General features: G+C 43.2%; 1 protein-coding gene across 8 annotated transcripts in view; it reads left to right on the top strand.

The window, feature by feature from the left end:
- Window positions 1-24,224, top strand: part of LOC143422621 (uncharacterized) — a 458,375-nt gene that overhangs the window by 291,925 nt on the left and 142,226 nt on the right. For 6 of the 8 annotated variants that reach the window (XM_076893399.1, XM_076893398.1, XM_076893405.1 and 3 more), the window contains one exon: window positions 3,512-3,649. In XM_076893399.1, coding sequence (XP_076749514.1) covers window positions 3,512-3,649 — 138 coding nt within the window. Of the gene's footprint in view, window positions 1-3,511; window positions 3,650-4,626; window positions 4,757-4,864; window positions 4,944-24,224 lie in introns of those variants that run through there. The other 2 variants (XM_076893406.1, XM_076893404.1) reach the window with 2 other exon arrangements.

The following is a 24,224-nucleotide window of genomic DNA, read 5'->3' on the forward strand; positions in this document are numbered from 1 at the left end:
GGCTCAGGAAGGGACATAATAGATCGGAAGTAATTAATTCTGAAGTAACTCGCAGGCGATCAATTCTATCGGAGTCGATAGAAAATAAATGAATTGGATCCAGTGTAAGGAGAAATAAAATCTGAACAAATTTTGTTTCATCGTTCCCTTGCAATTATTTAAACAGTGTAAATGGAGTTTGAAATTTTTTATTCCGATTGTGTGTGAATTTCTTTGGAATCCACTTATGAGAAACTAAGAAATGACAATGCGAATCTTATTACTACATACGATCTTGTTATCCTTGGTAGATAACGTTTAGATTCCAATTCTCGCGTTGCAAATTAGTTTCATTGAACTAGTGGTAAAATATCCATGCGACGTGAGTTTATTTTTCTTAAAAGTCGCGCGTCTCAAAGTGTTAACGCGAGTCCGTGTAACAACACGAAACGCGTGTACGAGCGTCTCAGATGTAAATACTGGAGCATCGAGCATCCAGTTCTCGCGATTTCGAAAACAGAGATCGAGGACAGTTCCGCGACGGTCGTCCTCGCGTGCGCATCTTTCGACGGTCCGTGTGGCTCGCGTATCGCGACGTGACGCTTCTACTACGGTCCTGTGAAACTCATCGATCTTCCTCCTAAGCGGGAATAACGTCCAGCGTGGGTAAGCAGCTTATATTTACATATTTAACTAAACCAACGACGCGAGCATTAACGCAAACGTGCACGGATAATCTGTAATGCGTTAATCCGCCGCGAGATGCATTCCGTCGCTTCGAATTAACGTGGACGCTCCGCTGCGGCCCGAATCGAACGTGTGTATCCAGTGCGTTGCTTTGTATACCCCTCGGACACGCGTACGCGAAACGTGTAATCGCGTCGTTGAAAATGGCCCCCGATATACGCTTTGGCGACATATTTGAGACTTTCAATATCCACGTTTCTACTGTTACTGGGATATTCTGTTTGCGATGTCGACGATCTGCAAGTATTTATTTTTCTGGACAGCGTGTCTGGGTTGTTATTAGCGTAGTTAAAATTTGTTCGAATTTGGTACTTGACCTACATTTATGTTTAATGCTCGCTGGTTTTAATTAACTAGTAATTTACGAGCTGTTTATATGCATTAATGTCGCGATATATCTTATTTAGCGAGTACGATAATTCTTGTCTTGTCTCTGTGATATATCGACTGCAGAAAGTATTTCTGTGTAAAACTACGCTCGAGTACTTCGAATGAGTCAATATTTGCGTATACTTCGATCTAACGATATTAAACTTCTAAAGTATCTCTGCGATACCAATATTTCACTTATTCACTGCAAAAATATGGAAATATATGTATTTCTTTTGCTGTAAACAAGTGAAATATTTATACTGCAGAAATATAGTTCTGAAGTACACGTAAATACTAACTCATTGAAACTACTCGAGTGCAGTTATATTCGCAATGTTTGAATATCTTTAACAACGCGATGAAGTTCAAGCTGAATTATATGAAAGTGATCTTGATAGAAAATGACCCGCGAGTAGAAATACGTCTAAAATAACGCAATCAGCGAGATCGAGGAGTTACGGCTGAAACTGCGATTATCCTGGTTAAGTCGCAACAAAAGAGCAGACGTGCTGTCTCGCGATGTCCTTCGAAGCGAACGCGGCCCTAGACGTTCGACGGCGTGGCATAATCGAGCGAACCGAGGCGGTCGTAACAAGGGTCTGACAAGCGAGGAGACGTAGTTTAGGTCGCTTAGCGCGACGAGCGTTCGTAACCTAAAATCCACAGTCAAAGTTTGCTACCACTTGCCAGCAGTTGTCCTCGGATCGCGAAGGCCACCTAAGGTCTCGAGAGATCCTCGACTGGCTGCTAGTTCTCGTAAGAGTGCTCCACCGTTGTTGTCAGTGCGCCGTAGGAATATGCGAAAGCGACACTCGTCTCATACTCCGAGGAGTTCACGTTTAACCCTTCCAGCCGTGCGCCACCGAACTTTCACCCCTCGCGCGTCAACCGATGATCACGAGAACGATCGATCAGCTCGTCGAACCGCGTATTCGTTGTATCGTGTGGCTTCTCATGGTGTCTTCTTCACCTTTTACGCCTTTTCTCACCGCTGAGCTTAGTCGTTTGTCGTTGTAATTATTTTTCGTTCGATGTTAGGAATTGTGTTTTCAGATTTTGTTGAGAAAGTGTTTCAAAGAAGAATATTCTCTTAAGTTAAACTGCGACTTGAACACGATGTTAAATGGATCATTGTGTAGAGTAATGAGAAAATTGTGTATTGTAAATCGTAATGAAAAGATCGATTTGCGTGAGTGAATTTAATTTTTGTCTTTGAACAGTTTCAATTAATTTTCATTCAATAACTTCTTAGAGCCTATTGTTTAAAGCAGCCTTTTATCTAAAAATATGAAATGTGATTAACTCTTTTCTGGTAAATCACAATAGAAAAATCAACATACGAAAGCATTTAATTACCATTTCGACAGTCTTTAATTAAACTCCGCTCTTATCTCAATTTAAGCTGCACAATGATTCTCGTTGGCGTAACGATCGTTGAAATATAACATTCAGAGTTGAAGTTGGCAATAATATTCGCCAAAGGAACATAGTTCCTCGCATTCGATTAAAGATAGAACAGTTCATTCCTCTACCGTGAAAATGGAGAATATTTTCGTGATAACGTTAGGCAAAGAGGGGCAGATCATATCTTAACAAACGTAGCCAATTATTTTCGAGCTATGCCCTTCGTAACGCGCGAAGAATCTTGTCCATCTGTCAACACCGCTTGCCAACTTCGAGGTCGAGCGAGCTGGCATCGACTAGGATCAACAACGAATGAGATTTCGTTTTCTGCGTGTTGCTTGGCTGTGAAAACGAGGACGGGGAGCGAGCATGCTCGCGGAAACCAAGAGAATGATCCCGAAACCACGCGAATGCCTACTAATTTTTCGCTTCGATTCATTAAACTCACTCCTTGGCAGTGACTCGAGGAATTCTGCTCTAAATAATTGCGTGAGTCATCACCTTTTTTGATGTTTCACGTAACGCGTACGTAAATCATTTTCGTGGAATGTGATACGTGGGAATATCTTAAAAAACAATCAAATTGTTTGTATCGCAAGCATATTTCCAAAGATTATCAGAGAGAAAAGTTTGGTTAGAAAGAATGGAGTCGACCGATAGAAACATTATTAAACTGTTCTCTAAAAATATTAGTGACTCAGAAAATATTCGCGGTGTTTGTCACTCTACTCACAATTATTTTTAACGCGTGTATCGAAATAAAGTATATTTTGAAACTGTGTGAACTAATACACCGATGCTCGATGTATTGGTCACTTGAAATAACCTTAATAAATCGTTCCAAACTTCTGAACCGCGCAATAATAACAAGGACACTAATATTGAACCACTCGAACTAAAATTGATTACACATGTAATAATTACGCTCGTACGTTTACGTATCCGAAACTGTTCTTAATTTGTTCGATCTTGCGTCAAGTTTACTCATTCTAATTTTTTCTTTGTACAGGAAACGGGAATTTGGAGCTGTTCGATAGTGAGAGCGGGCCGGACCTCACACTATCACCTCAGACTTTCACGTCGACGGCGGAGGCCTTCATCAATGACAATAGCGACAGTCTTGGTGTTCCAGGAGACAACGATACGGGTGGGTGTTGTTTTTTAGCACACACTTTTCCCACGAGAGGCTCCGAATGCGCTGTCTGACCATACCGCGTTTATTCTACTCGCGACTGCGCCAGGCAACCGCCATTTTACTCTTTTACGAAGAGAAATCGCTAGTAAATTCAAAATGACACTTCCGAGGGCTTTAGATTATGAAAATTCGATAAAAACTCTGGCACTAGTTTGAGAATTCATTAAATTACCATATAGTATATAGTATTAGACATCTTTGAAGCTTGTTGCCAACTTTCCGTCCACTTATCTACCTATATTACGTCGGCGAAGAAGTTCCCCCGTACTTTTTAAGGAAATTTAGAGGCAAGTTTCACGCAAGTTTTTTTAATAATCTCCTGTCGTCTATCAGCCAGTCCCACTATAAATTCTCGAGGAACTACTTACTCTTTTCTACGAAGAACTTGCGCTTAGATGATCTCCAAGCACTTCTAGATTTCTCGGTCACTTATTACCAGCAAAATTTATCCAGTCGAAATTTGCATATTCTACTGTCCACAATATTATCATCGCACATTATTCATTTTCATGATAAAGCTAACATATTTACTTGTACCTCGCAGAACAGATACCATTATCATAAAAAAAGTAAAAGAACGAGAAGTCTCGTCGACCAACACTAAGAAGATATATCAAGAGGAAAATTTCAAATTTAAAAAGTTGTCAGACGATAATAATTCATATCGTGAATTCGAATCTATTTTATCAGGGTTTCAAATTTCTACGATTATCCCCATTCCTTGATGCATCAATTTCGTTTCATATCGCAACACTAAAGTTAGATAAAAGAGGCAATGACATTCGTTAGACAGCGCCAGAGGTTCCTCTCCTGGTATCTGCTCAATCTCGCTGATAAACGCTCGACGAATCGAGACTCCCCCGATAAATCGAGAGATCGTCAGTCGCGCGTTAAGGCACGAAGACAGCCGTCGCGTTTCGATCGGGCTTCCGGTTCTGCCTTAATTGAATCAGCCGAAAGGGCACGGGGCGTCGATCGTTTAGAGTCGTTAGGCGAAGGAACCGGGGACAATGCATTAGCGTAATTGTTGCGCTGCTCGTCAACGGGCGCAGTTGAACAGTGAGTTACAGCTAGTTCGAACAAGTCCGGGGGTGGCCATTTCCGTACGTGCACAACGCTACATAATACCCATTGTTCCCAACAAGTATAAGGGGACTGCGCTGGTTGTACACTGGCTATAAAATGTCCCCATTGTTTCCTGGGGACACGTTGCTCGGTAATCAACACACCTATCTAGAACTGGAAGGTACAACTTAATGTTCCGATTGGAACCTTCGCTGTATGCCTCGTGGGGGTTGAAATTTCGCGCGCGAGACTTTACGAACAATTGGAAACGGTTGGTAGAGATGAGTTTTAGCCAATTTTTAGTCTCCACTTTGGAAATTAACGTACGTGGTAAATTTCTTTTCGCGATGTGATGAGATTGTAAAAATTAGGAAGATGTTATTATTGCTATTTGTCGTATAAGGAAATGTGTCGTTAATTTGCTTTCAGTTTTGTAGGAGAGATGTGTCTCGTTACATATACGTACGTAATGAGATGCAACTTGTTATTAACTATAGGAAACACCGTTTATCTTATGACTTCGAAAGTATACCAGCTTATTAAATTATAGAGGCCAATAAATCTGACCTGTCTGTCTCTTTGCGATGATATTAATCATATTCTTGGCCAAAAAATTGCTAGCGAGCATGACCGTATGAGTTGGCACGTTACTTTCGCGAATATATTAAATTCGCCAAACGCACCAGCCCTCTGCTTTAGAAAAACGTCAGTTGTTCGTGAAGGGTTTGACAAATCGCGATACTGTTAGCGTAGATCCTGCAAGGCAAGTTCGAGCGAGCGTTACTCGACCGTAGCCAGAGAATCCATCATGGCGTCGGATGAAATGGATGCAAATATTAAAGGGCAATGTTTACAAGTTTACACAGACGCGAACGCGCTGAGAACGCTGTATGAAAAAGAAAACGCGATCACGACGAACGAAGATGCGGCGGCAACGAATTGTTCGTAACGCGATTCGTAATTGCGAGGGAATGCAGAGAGACAGTGCGCAGTCTCTCATCTCTCGAAGCGCGATTCACCGCTCTTAGCGGTAAAAGAAACGAGCGTGCAAGCCAAAAACTATCGGGTTTCAAGCATCGAGCCAACAACGGAGCGTGTCGTGCTCGATGCCAAAAGCGTGTTTGATTCGCGTTCGCTGTGCCGACCCGCGCGTACGATTCGCTTTTTCGCGGCGTCCCGTCGCGTGCCTTCGGGGGTTGTTTCCCCGAAAAAAGCCATGCCAGAGATTAATCACCCCACGAGTGATAGCCGTACGAAATTGTATTGAAAATTTTCACGGTTAAATAGAAAAAAAAGTGAGATTTGAATATCGAAGACTTTCAAGTTGCAACGCAGTCGAACCATGGTGGTGTCTTCTATATAGCAATTTACATTGCATCTTTAACGATATCGCTTTTCACGCGAAGAGCTACATTTGACGTCTCCCTTGAAAAAAAATATTCAGACAGGAGTCATCGTATTTGCACCAGGTATACGTCACATCTACATTGTAACAGGTAATAGTTGAAGACTTAAGAAAAAGTTTTAGTTACGAACGAATACTGTGTGAAATTAGAAATTGAACGACACAGACAAATTGCGGGCGTGTCTTGCTTTGTTCATGATTTGAAATTGGACAGCAACCAGTGTTCAATTGACGTATGACGATGACAGATTACCATCAGAGATAATTGGACTGCCGACGAATAAAATCGCAAGTGTAATTGGTTTTTTACACAATACCCCGCGACACGAGCGTTGTTTGTTGCCTTCGAGTTCTTTGATCTCAAGAATGTGACGTTTCCCGACTTTGCCTCTGTCTAGAGAATCGAGGACACAAAGATAATTTATGTTTATTGGAACCGATGATGTCAGAGCTTCCGTAACGTACCAGTCATCCTGTTACTCCGTGTTATTGCTACTTCGAGTGGCTTCACTTCTCGACTTCTCGACCAACAATGTTTAAAATTACGGACAAGGTCTCTCACACTTTTACCTAAAAATATCCAAATTTACAGCTTCCTCTACCACTCAGTATTTAAGCAACTGGAGAACGAAACTCACAATGTCCTTCTACCTCGACACATTTTTCTTCTCAACTAATCCTTATTGAAACGTATATAAATGTCGTCCGTTAAACCGCAAACTGAATTCGAATCGACGATAAATAAGACGGAAGCGATTTACCCGCGTCTAACCGAACGGGTTAGGAGAGCTGGAGATTTGTTGCGCCGGGGAAACTCGACCGCGATCGCGGCCGAGCACCGTGTAACTTTCGCGCGAGCTTGTAAGTTCGTTACGACAATTTTCGGGGACAGGGTGCCGGAGGGTTGAACTTCGAAGCCGCAGCGGCGGCGGTCGGTCGCGGCCATGAATAAATTTCCCAGCGACGATACGTCATTTGCATATTACCAGGCACGTAACTGGCGAGCCGACGCGTCGAACGTCGCGTTCGGTTCGAAAACGCTCGACTGCCGGTTAATTATGAGAAAGGGACCTGTGCCAGCGGCGTTCCTCTCGATCGCATCGATCTACCACGCGTTCTGCGATAGGCGTCTGCGAGTTTTCTTGGATTACTCGAATGGAACACGGAAAATGGATGCGTTGTAACCTCGCGCAGCTTGGTTTCCCCATCCAGTTTACTTTGAACTCGAAACGCTTCGATTGAATCAGCTTGATTTCAAGTTCGCGTTCATATAAGTTGAGTTACTTATGGAGAATTAGGTTACACGCGTTGTTACGCGGACCACACTCGATTATGTACTCGTTTGGTTATTGCGAATGTGTACTCGCGGACTTGGCTTTACCGTCCGACGTACTATGCGGTTACACGCGCGCAGTTGCCAAGATACAACTCATCTCTGATCGCCATTTTATATGAACCTGCAAATTGTTGGTAGCTGTAAATTACAGGTGAAACAGAATACTGCGTGGGTGTTTAGAAACGCTCGTTCGTTTCGTTTCGAATTAATATTAAGTGAAATACGAGTTTTATGGATGAAATATAGCTTTGAGGCATTGGATTACTTCACGTCTAACAGCGAGAATATATCCTTCGCTTGAACATTGAATACAATTTTCGTACACTTGTATTTTCCGTTTTGTCGAATCATCGTTCGATTCTGTGTCCACGAGAAACGATTAAGTCCGACCCGTACCGCCTGTGAAACAAAAATTTCAATTTTCCTTTCACCGTAGCGATCGAATTCCCTTTCATCGAATTTTCAGCGTTCCTTTCCCCCCAGCTAAAGGACTATCGTCGATAGAAAATTATTCGTTCGACGTGCACGACGATGAACGTCGTCTAGAAACGATCTACATATGAAAGACGGCATCTACCGACGATAAACGCATCTCCTAAGGAGGTTACGTCGACATTGTCCCGTGAAATGTCGCCAGGACCGTCTTCCGCCCTCCGTTTCGCCCCCTTTTTATACCAGGGTCCAAGCGCGCCGCCGTTCGGGGAATATTAATTCTCAGAATTACAACGACCGTGAAAGTAAAAACGATGTTATGGTAATCCTTGGGCTGGCTGATTTTTAGTCGACTTGCAATTCAAACGAGCTGCATGGAAATCGCGAAACATGCAAATTCCCGCGTATTTTCTCTCCCGGTAAAAGGAAATATATTTTTCGATTATCAACGCGACGCACCCCTTCCGCATTCGATTGGACGTTACGCGGCCGTTCGTCGATTTTTATTGTACCAATTATTGTTCGAAGGATGTTTCCTCGCGATGTTTATTTTCTATAGTGATAAATTTCACACTTGCGCGGAACTTGTTATTCTTAACTTTAACTTTTCTTCGGTGAGAAAAATAAGTACACTTAAGATAAGAAGCTGAGCATCGATTAATAAGAAAAAAAGCAGAAATCTACGCACTTTTAGCGAGTGCGTGGACAGTTTTTCTCTCGGCTAGTGTCACATGAAACATTTAATAACTATAACTCGGTCACGTTTAACGTCAGGTCTCGCGTGTCGCAGTCGTTGAGGCTGTTTTACCGTGCCTGTAAAATGCCGCGTGGCTCCGTTTGAGCGCGTCCGTTAGACACAATTTATTAAACGAATCCGCTGAGAAACAGAATGGCAACGACGGTATTCCGTGGTGTTCGTATTAAATTCAGCGAGAAACGCGAGTTCTCGTAATAAGACATCAGACTGGCACGCGGACGTCAGCAGAGGGATGAACCTCGGGCCGAGAGGTAGAAAAGAAAGGGGGAGAGGGGAAAAGAATGAAGAAGAAGAAGAAGAAGAAGAAAAAAAGAGAGAAATACGGCAGAATCGTTGCAGACAGAGGAATATTGCATTCTTGTGTCGAAGCAATTACTCGCGCGCCGGGGTATCGTTCTTCTGTCGCCTTTGCACGCCGGAAACTTTCCACGGAGGGAAAAAAAAATGCCCGAGAGAGAACAGAGAGGCGGAGGTTGGTAGAGAGATAAGGAAAAAGAGAGATCACTTTTCCACCACTATGGAATACTCGAGGCAAAGGATCGTATCTGGCACTCCTCGTTTACCTTTTCCTCCTCCAGCTCTGTTTTACCCTCGTTTCTCTCTGTCTTTAACACGCGTCTCGCTTGTTCCCGAAAGGACTTCATTTCTGGCTTCGAATTGCAGCAATTTGTGTCCCTCGACTACCTTTGGATTCATGATGGCAATTTTTTCGTTTCCTGCCAAGTTTGTTACGCGCGCGTGTACCGAATTGTGGTTGCAACGAGCCATCAAGCTCTCAGCAATGAATCTTCGTTTCAATTGTAATTGGTTCAGGATGTTTATTTAATTATTTAGAGTGTCAACGAAACGATCAACGCACTATATGCTACGCATTAGGTGCTTCAGGTGTCAGTTTGATCGTGTAACACGAAATTTGCTTTTTTTACGCTAGTTTTTTTTACCAGTAAATACAGACTTTCTTCCTCTTCCTCTTTCTTCGCACAGTAGCATATGATTCAGCCTTCGCGCGCCGTTTCGTTGTTTCCCCCGTGCGCCAAACTGCAACGACACCCCTTTCAAGAGGTGTCAGCTTCAGAAACACGGAACAGCGGTTTTAATGGATCTTGGGTACCGTCTCGATTTCTTTTCGCAGAAAATCGATTTTTCTTTTGTTCGCCCTTTCAACTGCCGCGTTAGATTCGCTGGCATTCCACCGCGTCGTTCGAATTGATCAATTGTCGTGCGCGATGGAAAAAGTTACGAAACTGGAAATGGATTAATGTTAGGAACTGAATCGTACGTTCGCTGGTATTTCTTTTTTTTTTTATCAGAAATTGACAAGTAAATTCTTCTGGGAATAATAAAAGCTTTTTCACTATCGCTGTCATCTAAATCTGAAGACTCTGTTTCGTAGATCCTGAATTAAAGATAACTTTCGTGCGTGAAATTTGTAGTCAACTTAAAAAAGGGAGGTTTCGCACGTGTCCACGCGTGCGTTACTATTGGATTTAATATTTTTCATTTGTTCGATTTTGTTCAATAAAAATGACGATTTCGCAACGATCCTGGCGATCAGCACATCAACGCAAACGTAGTTGACCAATGAGAAATCATGCTCCACTATAGGCAAAAGCACTTCACGTTGGACGTCTGCCGCGCCGGCTGGTTCTTGTATTAATGTCACACGAGGCGCCAGAATCCGATCTGATTTACCCAACACGTCAAAATAGAAGGCTCATCGTTTGTCTCGACAATTAATATCGTACACGATCATCCAACAGTGATAAAGTCATTTCAGTCCTTCTGGTAGAGTAATTAAATGTACATAGATTTCAGCTGCTCTATACGTAGCGTCGATATTAAACTAAACAACACAAGGTTGATATAATCAAAGGGTAGATCATACAATTATTTATTCCAAACTTACTTCAAGTATCTGTTGAAGTTTTCGTTTCAAAGTAGAACTGAGAAGCTAATCGTTCGATACGCGATTCAGTCTCTAAGGGTGGTTTCATCAATGTAGCATAATATTAATTTATCTATTTAGCCTCCGTCATGTGTTTTTAAAAAACATATCGCACATCGAACAATCGAACTTGTTCGCCATCTGACTGTCGCAATCTCTATCAATCAAGCTCGAATCGATCTCTCTGGTAGCTCATTAGGAAACCCACCCCCGCGGAATAAAGATTCGCAAAAGTAATCGAGAAGCTCTTTCAAACTTCATTACATCCTGTTCCATCAGGCGTCACGTTCACCACCCAGAGCACTCAAACGAACGCATTGTAGCTGCAAACGCACACGTTACACGTCCAGCTCGAAATGAAACGGGCCGAATTACTACCCCCCAATAATTCCGGCCGTATAAACGGAGGGGGTTAAAGGCGGGCACGTTTCGCGAGTTCGCCGCCGACGTCGAAACATTTCTCACGGAGAACCACCGTCGTTCTCCTCGCCCTGAGGTGATTTTAGAGACGATGGCCGAAGGATCAATTACGCGAAGCCGTAAACATCGCGCGTAACCCAATCACGAGCGCGTGTTGCGTGTTACAGGGGTTGCCGCGCGGGGCTGGCGCGATCGTTTCGCCCGACGGTTTATTGCTTGATATGATTGATCTCGTGGCGGGCATTCGCGTGTGCTGTTGCCGCAATTCGCGTGAGAGCTTGCTTACCCTCGTGCCGGGATAGATAACCGGCTCGTTCCATTTCGAAGGGCGGCCTCGAATTTCACGCGGGGCCGCCTATAAAAATTGTTAACGGCTGTTGAAAATATGGGCATCGCAGGTACGGGCGTACAGCGGCTGCGAAACACGCGTTCGCACGTATGCACATTTCTCGGTGGAACGGTTTTTTTCCTTTTTTACCCTGTTTTACATCCCATTCACGTGCTACCAATATTCTAGTGGATGTGGCTCGGACTAATTAACGATTCCGTGGACGTAAAGCTTTCTGGATGCTTATTAAGAAAATTTTTTGTTGTTTTTACAAATGCACTTCCAGACGGCCACTGTTGCTTGGTTTTCTTTATCGTTAAGTTTTGTTGATCGAGAGAGAAGGGGAAAATTGGTAGCTGATATCGGTGTCGAGATTGCCGAATAAGCAGAAAATTAATTAATCGAGCCCACCGATAACCGTCTATCTGGTGCCAAAGGAGGCACTTGATGGAATCGTAAAAATCTTCCTTCGGTTGCCGATCCTCCTCAACTTTCCCGTCCAAGATGAACCCGTGCCAACTTTTTACGACGCGACTTCCGACTCTCCCTTGGCAATGAAATCCACCGATATTCTTCCGGCACATTACATCAGGAGCCACTCCCACGCGTTTTATGAATAGTAACCCCTCCGATTCGCTGTTACGTCTTCGCCTATCATCTGTGTCATAACTGGTAAACAGTCGCGCGATAAAAAAACAAGTGGAACTACGAAGATAGCGGGTCAGTTCTCTCGATACCGTCTGCTGAAGATTCGTGGCGCAATTAATCGTCTACGTACAAATTCGCGGTACTTCTCCTTTGAAGATTCATTGGATAACTATTCGATTTTCACTGAAATTAATTAACAACGGGCTTGCAACTTGAAAGATAATATGTTTCAGTAATAAAGCAAGCAATCGCACGTTCCGTTCTTGCTACCCCTCCGCAACACTCCATAATAGTCTCTCTCGTCCGATCTGTCGCTCGCAAGGTCTCAATCACAAGAATCGCTCTGCTCTGCATTCGACACCCTGAAAACTGTTTCCTTACGCGGATAACATACGCGGTTCCTCGCCACATTCGCTGGATCAGACGTATCACGGTTTATTACAAAATTGTGTCCAAGTTAAATTGATCATTTCACGAATTTATATCCATTGATCAATGACTGATGACAGTGACGTTCCCTGGTTCTCTATATAAGCAGAATTCTAACCTGTCTCTGCTATCTTCGCGTTTAATGCGAAGAATTGCTGCGCAATCTTTACAGAGATCGATGAAGTAGCAGAGAAACGAGCAACAGTAACACGGGTACGGGTTTTCCAACGATAGTCACGCGTTACAGCGCATTTCTTTTTTTTTTTCCACCCTTCGTCAGTCCGCAGACACATCCGCGCGAAACGACGATATCAATGTGAGACTTGTCGCAGCTTTTGCGTGGCGGTCGTTATTTACAGAGGCGAGCAACCAGCACTGGTGAATTGATCCTGAATGTAACGAGAATATCCGGGTCAGCGTACACGTGTGTTACGCGAAAGTAACGCGCTATTATTGCGCGAAAAATGATTGGAACGAAACACTCGTCTCTCTCCTGCTTTTGGAATGACGAATGATGAATACTTTCGTCGGTTCCTGCGACGCATACTGTTTAACAGGTCGACTTTTCTCGTCGATGATATCAGGTATATTAAAAATGTAGAAGAGATGAGAAGAGGAAGAAGAGAAGACAAGAAGAGAATGGCGCAACTTTTTTTAATATAATTATTTTATATTCTAGAGAGATCAGGCTTTAATACCATCGTTCCTGCTGTCGCTCATCACGTTGTCTACAGTTGTTTCGTTCCCAAGATTGTAACAAGGAAATCACATCGGTTGGTCCTTGGAGATTCTGATTGGAGCCTTCGAACGCGTCGAGATTACGCCGGAACTTATGGATTCCTTATCCAATCTCTGCGACTACCACTCAACCTTGCTTCGCCTCTGTCTCCGTCAGCCTCTCGACGCTTCCTCTCGAGGCTCGTAAAAGCTTCAGCGTAATGAGAGGCGGGATCGTTCGCATCAACGTTGCTTCCGCAACGACGAAGCTGGCTTGGTTGTTGCGACGAATCGAGTGAATGTTTCGGTGCAGTTTGATTCTCGCGTCGAGGATCGCGTTAATAGATGAACTTGGCGCGAGGGTGGTGAACAAGTGCCTGAAAAGGGGTTGAGACGCACGTTCCGTTCTGAGTTTGCTTTTCTTCAACGATGTGAAGAGTGTTTTTCAAATTCTGCTACGTTCCAAATATCCACTTGCCTTGTGGTTAACTTACATTCCTTGACATATTAATATTGTCTATGAATTTTAGAAATTGTGTGTGTACATATAACGAACAATACATCGCTTTGCCACTATAACACTGACAGGAGTATATTTTCTTACAACTATGTACCTTACCCATTCCCAGAACTATCCACCAGAAACTTACAGTAAATCGATAACAAAACACAAATGTACCAATCATTCGCGTTTATCCTGCGCCAAGATATTAAAAACCCATTTCGAACCCAGCGCAAAGTCGAAAATCAAAAACCTAATAACAGTTCGATCGAACGGAACCGTTCCCACTATCGATGCCAGGCTACGTACCCCCCCGAGCGTTAATTCGCCTCGTAATCTATAAACTTCCGGAATTCCCCGCACCCTCGCGTTTCCTATCTCGCTTCTGGTCCGTAAACAGCGTCGTAGAATGCTCGTTGGGGAACAAGGTAGTCGTGGGTGCCGGAATGCGGGGGTTCCACGGCGAACGGAAGGAACGCCGGGGAAGGTTGAAGAGGAAGGAGGCGATGTCGGGCGTAATGATACGGGGAGAACGCGGAAAGCGCGAGTGGGACCAACGACGAAGGGTGAAAAGAGAGAGAGAGAGCGAGAAAGGGAGAGAGAGAGAGAGGAGTAGTGGCGGTTGCAGAGAGGGCGAAGGGTCGATGGTACAACCTCGTTGGCTCTAATGCGGGCTATTCAGCTCCCACAATGCACTAGTAATACGATTTCACCGTCTCCGACAGGCAACGAGCGCGGGTCCACAGGCGCAGGTGTTGCTGGCACGCGTGTGTGCGACGTGTAACACACGCGCTCGAACACGCCAGCCCGCAGATTTTTAAACGAACGTTCTTACCGGTGTTGCGAAAAATCGGATCGCGTAGGACCCGTACGAGATAAGTTTATCGTCGACCTGTTCCGTCGTGCAGTTCTGAAGTAGAAAGCGTTGCGATTGGGAGACGGAATGCTGGCAATGGCGGGCAGGATTTATAGGCTGCAGCGCTAGAAATATGCGTTACATCACCGCTGAAGATTTTATCGTTAACTTTTCCTCTGTCGTTGCTGGTTTTAGTAGAGGATCGCTGTGTAATTTATGTTTTATGCGAGCACACTACATTCAGATGATTAAAAATAGGACAAGTTTAAAAACAGTCTCTTCTCTTCTTGCAAATGATTATTGAATTTGCTTGCAGTGAAGAAAGTATTTCTTTATACAGGATTTCCTTTTTTTTAATAGTAATAATGATATAAATCTCTTTCTGTTTCCAATTTATCCTTACAACATTGATACGAATCGCGCAAACTTGCCTTTCTTTGGCATACACATCAATAACGCGGAGAAAATCCACGTTAACGAGGCATTAAATTGAAAAGGATTTCAGAAAAAATACCCTTCGAATCTTCAGAAGAAAGGAGACTCGTGGATGAAGAAAAATACCAAAGAAAGCGTTATGTTTTTATCGCATTAAAATGATGCCTCGCATTATCATAAATTCTTCGCAAAATATACATTCGACAAAGGCTGGTTTTACCTCGACAATTGCGTCTGACATAATTAATCAACCATTACCGTTTTCAACGCAAATCCTCTCGACTTTTCGCGGACAACTTTGCTAATTTTAATTCTTCTCTAGTACGCGGGATATCTGAGCGAATTAAAATATTTGTCGGCTCGGTAAATGAAGTTTCGCTACGGCGGAATGGCCGTCGAGCGAGTAAATTTGTAATAAAGGAAAATCGAGGTGTGGGAAGGGGTTGACGCGGAGACTTTATTCGAGAGCCAAGCGAGCCTCCAAGTATCGATTTGTAATTATGAACCGAGTTATTGGATATCGAATACTTTGAGGCTCGTGCGTGTACGGGTGTACACGTTCACGGGAAATATATCTCTATACCCGCGCGTAGTCGGATAGGTAGGTAGTCGGATTTCTAGGTTCGCGGGTCTGCTTTGCGTATTGGTTTCCCGTCGATTCGCCTGACATTTATTAACTTTTATCGCTATTTTTTAACACTGCGGGCCGGATTGCACACGCGCGGCTACCGTCGCATCGATTGTTTTAATTTGTCGCACAATTTGCACATACGCTGGCATTGTTTTTGCTCAACGCGGAAGGAGTGGGAAATTTGTCGATGTCGTCGAACACTCGGAACGAAATATTTTATTAAACGCTTGTAACTGCGAGCGTCCGTGTTTGAAGCGTTTCGAAAAATCTCCTCTGCCTGTTTCTATACATATAGCTTTCTGGTATTTCAGAGATTCTAATGTATCTGCTATTGTTTTCGATCTAAATCTCTTGACGTTTGAGATCTCGATTCAAGTTGAAAATCAAGCAGCGCCAGGATTCAACCCTTAAACACGTGGAGTTGCTTAGAGTATTTTTCGTCTCCAGAAAAGCACACTGAGATGCGCACACTGCTTAATTCTAGACGCCATTATCATCGTAACAGTGTAATTCGTATCTAATTCGTTTCAAGTTAAAAATCACGCGATACTATTTCATTGGTGGCACTAATGACGAGATAGGTGCGAACGAGATCGTAGATATTTAATATTCAGAGGGCGTAATAAATATTTTCAGTACTCTGTATCGTTAATACATCACGGCGCTACGTAACGGGCGTCGCGATCCGCGTTATTCAAACAGCGGTGGGAAGGGGACTCGCGTAAAAAATCACGTTCCATTGAAAGTTGCGTTCGATTGATAAAAAAAATACCGTCCGCGTGTCCAGGTATCGACGCGGCTCGTTGTCCGTTGCCCGTTAATGCGTAAAATATTTTTCAACCGAGCCGGAATTTATAGGCACGGGCCCCGTACATCACCGCGCTCGCAATCGCATTACTACGCGCCGATCGTTATTTTTCCGCGGACAAGAAATCGAGGTGGAAATAAAAAATAGCCCGCTGAGAGCACGTACTACTTTCGCGGCGATAAATATTATGAAATGTACTGGCAGGAAAATAAAATACTCTTAATATATCGCCGCCATTTGGCGCGGGAACGAAATTAATAATTTCACCAAGGATAAAGCAAATGGGCCGTGGAAAACGTTTTATTTCGCCGAGAAAAATGACCGTGAGCCAGTTACACGTATGTACGTAACTTCTTTTCGCGCGAGGTTGCGCCGTTCAGTCTCTCCGCGATTCATATTGAAATTGGAATTTGTGAAACAGTGGAACGTAAACGGAATAGGTATCCAAAGATAAAGCGTGGGATTCCTTATTCTTTGGTAGATATCGTTTAGTAACGAGAAATACAATGTTTTCTCAAACTTTCATCTAAAAGAAACACCCATGAAAAAAAATTATTTTCAATGAAAAAGCTATCAATATCCATTAGAGAATATACTACAAAAATTTGTCAACGATAAAACCAGAAAATATGCAAGAATAATTAAAAAAAAATCAAATTGTTCCACGTTACAATTTTCTGATCCTCGCGCAAGTATCATCCCTCCAATTAATCCCTCCATCAGATTATTCTCCGTTTCCTCGATCCAAGACCAACTGGAAAGAGTTAGAAAAAAAGCGGGGGTAGAGAATCTCACGACGGTTCATCCTCGCAGGACCATAGAGTTAATCAATACAGGAAAGGCTTTCTTTGATCGTTCCGGGACAGGTCTGGCGAAAAGCTCGCAAAGGCGAACTTAAATTGAAAATGTCCTTTACGATCCAGGACGAAGAAGGAAGGAAGACAAAGTAGGGGGAAGCCCGCGCGGAGTGCACTCGGCGGTAGGTCCCTTTCTCCCCCGTGTGTCTCGCAACCGAGTCACATGCTCTCGCCCAGGGATCCTATCTTTCCACCCTTGCTCCCAGTGTAACGGGTAAATAGCTGAAAGGACTGCGCGACTGCGTGAGCGAAGACGAAGAAAGTGCAACCGGTTGGCGAACACGGTGGCGAGGGATCGAGATGGGGCTCGAACGAAGTGCATTTTAATAATCGTGGCGAGAGAGGGTGGCGAGCATTCGGCGGCCCGCTCAAAGACTCGCGAATTGCCACCGCGTCGGTTCTCAGCCGGAAGTGTCGGGGTGTTGAAGCCCAGCTGCCTTTTTCTCTCTCGCCTTCTTCTTTTGTACGCGTGGATTCGCGAACAGACAGAAAGAAAACAAAATTCGTTCTATTTCACACATATTTCAGCTTACAGATAACTTGGAAATTTACATTTCTCGTTCGTGCTTACATTACAAGCCTGTGAACAATTATACATTTCTAGGAATAGTTCATAACGCATAACATGCACTAATTAGTGGGATTAATTGTTGCTCATAACATGTACCTGCATGTTTTTGATGTAGCGTGGACTAAAGGCGGCTATATCAATCTGTTTGTTTCTGAATCAACGCTCACTGCGGTAATCACCAATTAATTAATTTGCTTTTGCGAATAACAATTTTGTGCGCTATAAACTTCAAATATATTACAAGTATATATTATTGAGGTACACTTTTACAATAATCTATCAACTTCTTTCAACGCTCACCGATCTTCAACTATTCCCTCTTCCTTTCAGCACTTCTCACAACGATTACTAAAGCTAAAACAATATAGCAGGTCGACAGGAAACCATAAAACTCTAACATTACACATAGAAGTGATCTAAACTAAAGTTTAAACATCGCACAAAATTCCATCCCCTAGAGAATCTGAATATATCTGGACTCCACGATTAACACGTTACTAACACCAAACATTCTCTACCTCTACGGTGTCCCTCGACGCGCATTTTCAAATAAAAAGAAAAAAAAAGGAAAAAACAAGGTGTATCGCTGAAGAAAGTCGAACAGTTATAAAAAGCAAAGCAAACAAAGCGTTCGAAACGTCAACGGATAGGATATCCTCCTGGAGAACGTCGGGGCTGCCTCGCAGGGGCGCGTTCGCGCGAGGGAAACTGAGGCAGCCGCTCGAAAAGCAACCCGTAGAAATTTAATCCGGGAACGTAACGTTAGCCCGGAACGACTCGCGCCGATTAGGTTGCAAGGGGTTGGGGGTTCGGGCGAGCGTTACACGGGGAGAGAATAGCCAAATAAAAACGTCGGGATAGCAATTTGCAATAGTAAGGTCGCTGGTTAGCGTGTACGAAGGGGATGTTACATGGCGGCAGCGGAACGACGTCGCTAGTAAAGCTTACTTTCCGAATGCTCCGTGTGTACTGGCTGTCCCATTCCGTTGGCCCATGTTACTACTATTCGCTGTATCAACGATTTCTTTTTTCCCCCCTTTTTTCTATTATTGCAAGTTCTTTCCTTTCCTCTTTTTATTGGTAACCGTTTGACAAATACTGTAAACTCTCGTTTAGGAACCAATAAGACTAAGTTGCACACGCGTCCCAATAGAGGACTTTTTGGATGACAGAACAATTATTATCTTTTTCATATGTAGATAACAAGGAGATTGTGCATAGGTAATTTGTTTAAATATAATACTTGTTAGATAGAAAGCAATCTCTTTCCAATTTCATGCGCATAAATTTAGAGTAATCTATTTTAAAAGGAGGGAAGAGGAATTAGCAGATTGAAAATGGACGAACGTGTATCCGACTTTAAAGCCTATATTGCAAAGTGATCCCAGCTCGTCTCCAGGACGCGATTAATCTCATTAATAAACGTATTTTGAGAAAGTGTATTTAACTTGGAATTAATGTTTCGTTATGCAGTTTTTTGACGTTCAAAGGTTCAGTTTACCAGTTCGTCGTTTTCGATTGACGAGGGGTAAAATAAACAGGGCGATATCGCGAAAACGTCGAAATTGGGGTTGGTAATTGGGGCGGTTCCGATTTCATATTATTACACACCGCATAGTATGCAAATAACTCTTAGGAAGTCCAATATTGGGTATAATTGGATATTTTTAACGTGCAACCGAATATGATTTCGCAGTATCAAAAGGGAAAACTGGTTAAATAAACAGTGCCGCGAATATTGCAAATTTGGAATGCTTCGCCGTTCGCGTACTACATTTCCCGTTCTCGTTTTAATAGTATCGTTCCACGAATCAAGTTGATTACGTTTTTTTTTTTCAATAAACCAAGCTAGAATTAAGTTCGTATAAATTAAAATTCAATAAAATACAATAAACGAAGAATACATTTTATACATGCGAACAGTTCACATTATTCTAAAGCAATAATTTATTTTCTAACTATACTTTACATATTTTACAATTTAATCGCGAATCTATACATGGTACGATCGTCAACTCTTTAACACGATCTGCTTCGCGAGAAAACCTAGCAAACCTCCTGAAATTTCGAAAACGCCGCATCTCGAATGGTGGCTTTCGAAACAGACAGTCTCCAACCGTGCTCTCGTAAACGCTAAATATCCAGCGAGCTTGGGGGGAGGTGGCGTCCCCGTCATCCCCGTCATCCCCGTCGGTGAACGCATTAATAGGATTTAAATCGCAAACGGGGACGTCCCCGCGAGACGAGCATCGGCAGGAATACCTAATTACGCGGCGTTTCGCCGGACGATTTCGCCCGTGACGGATGCACGATGCCGCGCTGCATTGATATGCAGCCGCGAGCGAGAAGTAAATTGATCGAGACGGCTGAAATTCGACCACGGACCGAGTCACTCGCTCTCTCTCTCTCCCTCCCTCTCTCTCCTTCTCTACGTGTTCCACCTTTCCCCGTGATATTCACGGTTTCTATTATGCGTCGCGACGCGCCGCATTCGGGGCGCGTTCGCCGCCGATGGAGACGCGTGCACGCGCAAAGGGGTGAAACAGACGGGGTGGCGGCAATTTAGCAAGGCTCGCGCACGCGACGATGAATTTTTATTAGTCCTGCACGCATCGAACGCGCTGGCTAAATGGAATAATTCTTTCCAATTAGACGTACGCGAGCGATTAAATGAGCTGAGGCACAATACACGGACTGAAGCAGGGGTGAGCGGTGAGCGTATTTAATGAAATGCGGTTACGTGTTTCGTCGATCAACTGAATTTTCTGTTCGTTTTATATTATTTTTGGCTACGATGAAACGCGTTTAAAGTGTGTTCCTGCTTCTGAATAGCAACAGATACAAATTTTATTCGATTAAGAAGAAGGAATTTAAGGGGTTAAAATAATCCTGTTTCAATAAAAGTGAGATAGTTGCAAATGAAAATTGACGAAATATTAATTTGTCGTAGAACTGCACCACACGGATCGTAATTTACTCCGAGAAGTACTTGACGGAGAAGTGTACGGCCTCGTGAATCGTTCTCGATATCGATTCACCAATAGTACCGGAATACTCGCAGCGAATGGCATTAATAAGGTCATAGACTCGAGTGGCGTAATTACCTGATATGCGTGAAGCAATCATCCCGAAGTAGTTCGCTGCAATTTGACTCGCGCCTTTTAGGGGTTGCCACAGTGATAATATTAATACTACGAATATATCTTCTCGATAATAAAATCTTACAACATTTAGTAACGACTTACTCGCCGGAATTTTGTTTGCAAAATTGAGAAAGTTAATTTCTCACTTGTTCTTCAAAATCTCGCGCAGGTTACAGTTTTCATATCTTTTGATAAAATCTAAACGCTCTCGCATATTTTGTATAATTAAGCTAAAACTAAAGTAATTATGCCCGGATAATGAAAATACTTCGCGTCAGCTCGAGATGTTCTATTAAACGTTTGGTACCTGGAAGAACCGGAACACTGCAGCCGGGTCAAGGAGCCAGAAAAGGGAAATTAAATCACATAAAATGTATTCCGGTTGTCAGAGGAATTCCACGCGAATGCTTTACGTTTCAGTCTCACGTTACGTGCACGTATCTGTCTATCAAATTGCTAAAACTCGTACTTACATTTAATTTTTTCTTATTAGCGCACGTAAAGAAGTGGAGGATCTAATATAAAATAACATAGAAGTGAAAAATATAAAAAAGATACGATTTTTCTAGCTGTATGCTAATTTAACAATGCAATTATTTGCATTTTTTCATTCTCTTAATGCATTCAAGCATTAAGTTTCAATTAGCAATGTTAACTTAGTACGGTTTGCACAATGCTTTCCACTTTGCACTAAATTCATTCCTTTATAAAATATCATTTCCACTATTCCCAGAATCCTCAGGATCCTCTCGCAATTAGGTTGAATTCGTACTCGCGTGCCACAAACGGTCAATTTAATTATTGAATAGCGAAACGTATTTTTGCTAACGAGGTTTGTGATAATTCGCTCGAAAAGTAGCAGCAAATAGATTTCATTCAAATCCGTTCGAAGTTCCACAGTCATATTCATCCTCCTAAAATCCTAAAAAGAGATTTTTCCATAATCATAATTAACTTCGAACACCTATTCCCGCATGAAACGCGGTAAAATTAGTACAAACTCCGTTGTCGCTCGCAGCACCCTTCCGCAGCGTTCTCCAACAGGCCACCACCCTTTCACCCAACCACCCACGCGATCTTCGTTCTGCACGATATAAACGTTATTCAGTTAATTTTCAAGGAACTCGTTTACCACGCCGCGTTCCAATTACACCATGCTCGAGGACCAAAACGAGAACAGAGAACGCCAGGGAACATGGACGGGCGAAGACGCTGACCGTGAACGTTGCAGGGTGCCTCGAGAACCACCAACGAACGGGGGGTGAGAGAAAAACGTGAAAGCTCTCGCGCATAACGGATTCGAGTATAAATATGAATTTCCGCGGGAGCATATTTAATTATTCCGTGCTAGACTTTGCGGTCTTCGTTCTTTTCCACTCTCTCTCTCTCTCTTTTCATCTCACCCCTTTCGTTCGTTTCCGCGTAGCGAAACGCAGCGGCGTTTCCAGCAGCGTTCGCTGTAGCGGGTTAATGAAAACGTCACAAAGATTTGCGGAGACAGCGGCGCAACGGCAGATAGAGCGTGGAATCTCTTTTCCACGGGATCACGCCGGATAGAAGAGGAATGGGGGATGATAAAAAGGGAAAGGAAAGCCGGATACGTAGCGGCAGCGTAATCAATTCTCAGCGATTCACGCGACTCAATTACCTGTCGCCGCGGCCCGTGGCCACGCGCCGATGTATTTCCATTCCTCGATTGTCCGCCCGTCATTGTTCCACCTTTTCTTTTCCACCGTGGCTCTGCTCGGTTCGCCGCCGCCAATCGGGGATATTAATAGAGGGGGCTTCGACTCGTTTCACGGGAAATAAAGGGAAATTTAATGTCTGCATTCCGGTGACACCGTTTCCCGTACCTTTCCCTCGGTTTTGTTTCTTGCCGTTGTTTCTATTCCATCGAGAATGATGAAGTCGAAACGCGAATCACATCGCGCGATACATATTTTACAGGATGTCGTCGTAGCGGCATTAGGACCGACAGACGAGCCCGTCGACGTCACGCTAATTATCGATCACTCGAAGTCGAGTTACTTGAGTTGAAATGACGTCAGGATAAGTAATTTAACTTGGGTGAACGCAAACTTGAAGTCGAGTTGTTTGAATTCGAACGGTCCGACGTCAAGGAATCCGATTAATCCGAGATTGTAAGTTTTTCTGAAAGATGCAATATTTTTTGACGTCCTCCAACGAATGAAATATTATCGAATACGTCATCTTCTAAATATTTAACAATTTTAACTCCAAGCTCAATCTGTCACGTCTAATCGGAGAATAATTACACGTGTTATCGAACGAAATTAATTTCTGCACGCGATCCCAAATGACGAGATTCATTGAAACGTAAATCGTAAGATTTAAACGTAAAAGAACTTCGGAACCGTACCATCTGATTTGTCCGTCCCATTGGAACCGATCGAAGAACAGTAATAAAAAGAATCCAGATACGTCGCGATGGGAGAAAATAAAATTTAACGTTCTCGCCCTGATGACATCATTCGTGGACCTTCCGCGTTCGTTTTACTGCTCGCTACAGCGGATGCAACGTGACGATCCTCCTGGAAACGAAAAAATCTTTCCCCGCTATTAAGTCGGCTCCTGTTTGCAGAACCTGTAGGCGTTACCCGGTTTATTACTCGTCATAAACTCCTTCGTGGAAGATATCGAGACGTGTACTAACTAGTTTCCGGAATTTATGCGCCCCGTTAAGTAGGCTTTTGCTACCTGAAAGAAGGCTCATCTCTCGGCCGGATGTAGGTGGTAGTCGTTCCCTAGCGCGAACTGGAAAGTATATCGTAGGCGTACAGGGAAAATCCTCGAAAGCGTCGCTGTTCACCAGGAGCAACCCTTATCCCGCTCGATCCCTCGTCACGCCACCCCATTAATAAACTGATGGCGTAGCGAGGAATTAATTTACCTACTACTTGCTCTCGATATTGTAAGAGAAAAATGTAACTTGACTTTTTAAAAACAGTGATTTCTATAACTGGACGCATTGGTGTAGGTCTGTTGTCTCCGTGTCGATTAATATAGCTGCCATCTTTGAGAATAGATTTATATGCACACATATATTGCTAAATCTATAAAACCGCAAGCGAGATAAATATATTTCGCAATAAAAAGGGAATTCATTAGAGGAAAGTATTTTCTCTAATGGATTAATTAACGTTTTTTGTAATCATAGCTCGGGTTGTATTTAAACGTTAAAGTAAGATATCCAATCAGGCAAAAAGTCTTCATAATACCGC

This window comes from Xylocopa sonorina, chromosome 4 (genome assembly GCF_050948175.1).
Source record: "Xylocopa sonorina isolate GNS202 chromosome 4, iyXylSono1_principal, whole genome shotgun sequence".
Classification (NCBI taxonomy): Eukaryota; Metazoa; Arthropoda; class Insecta; order Hymenoptera; family Apidae; genus Xylocopa; species Xylocopa sonorina.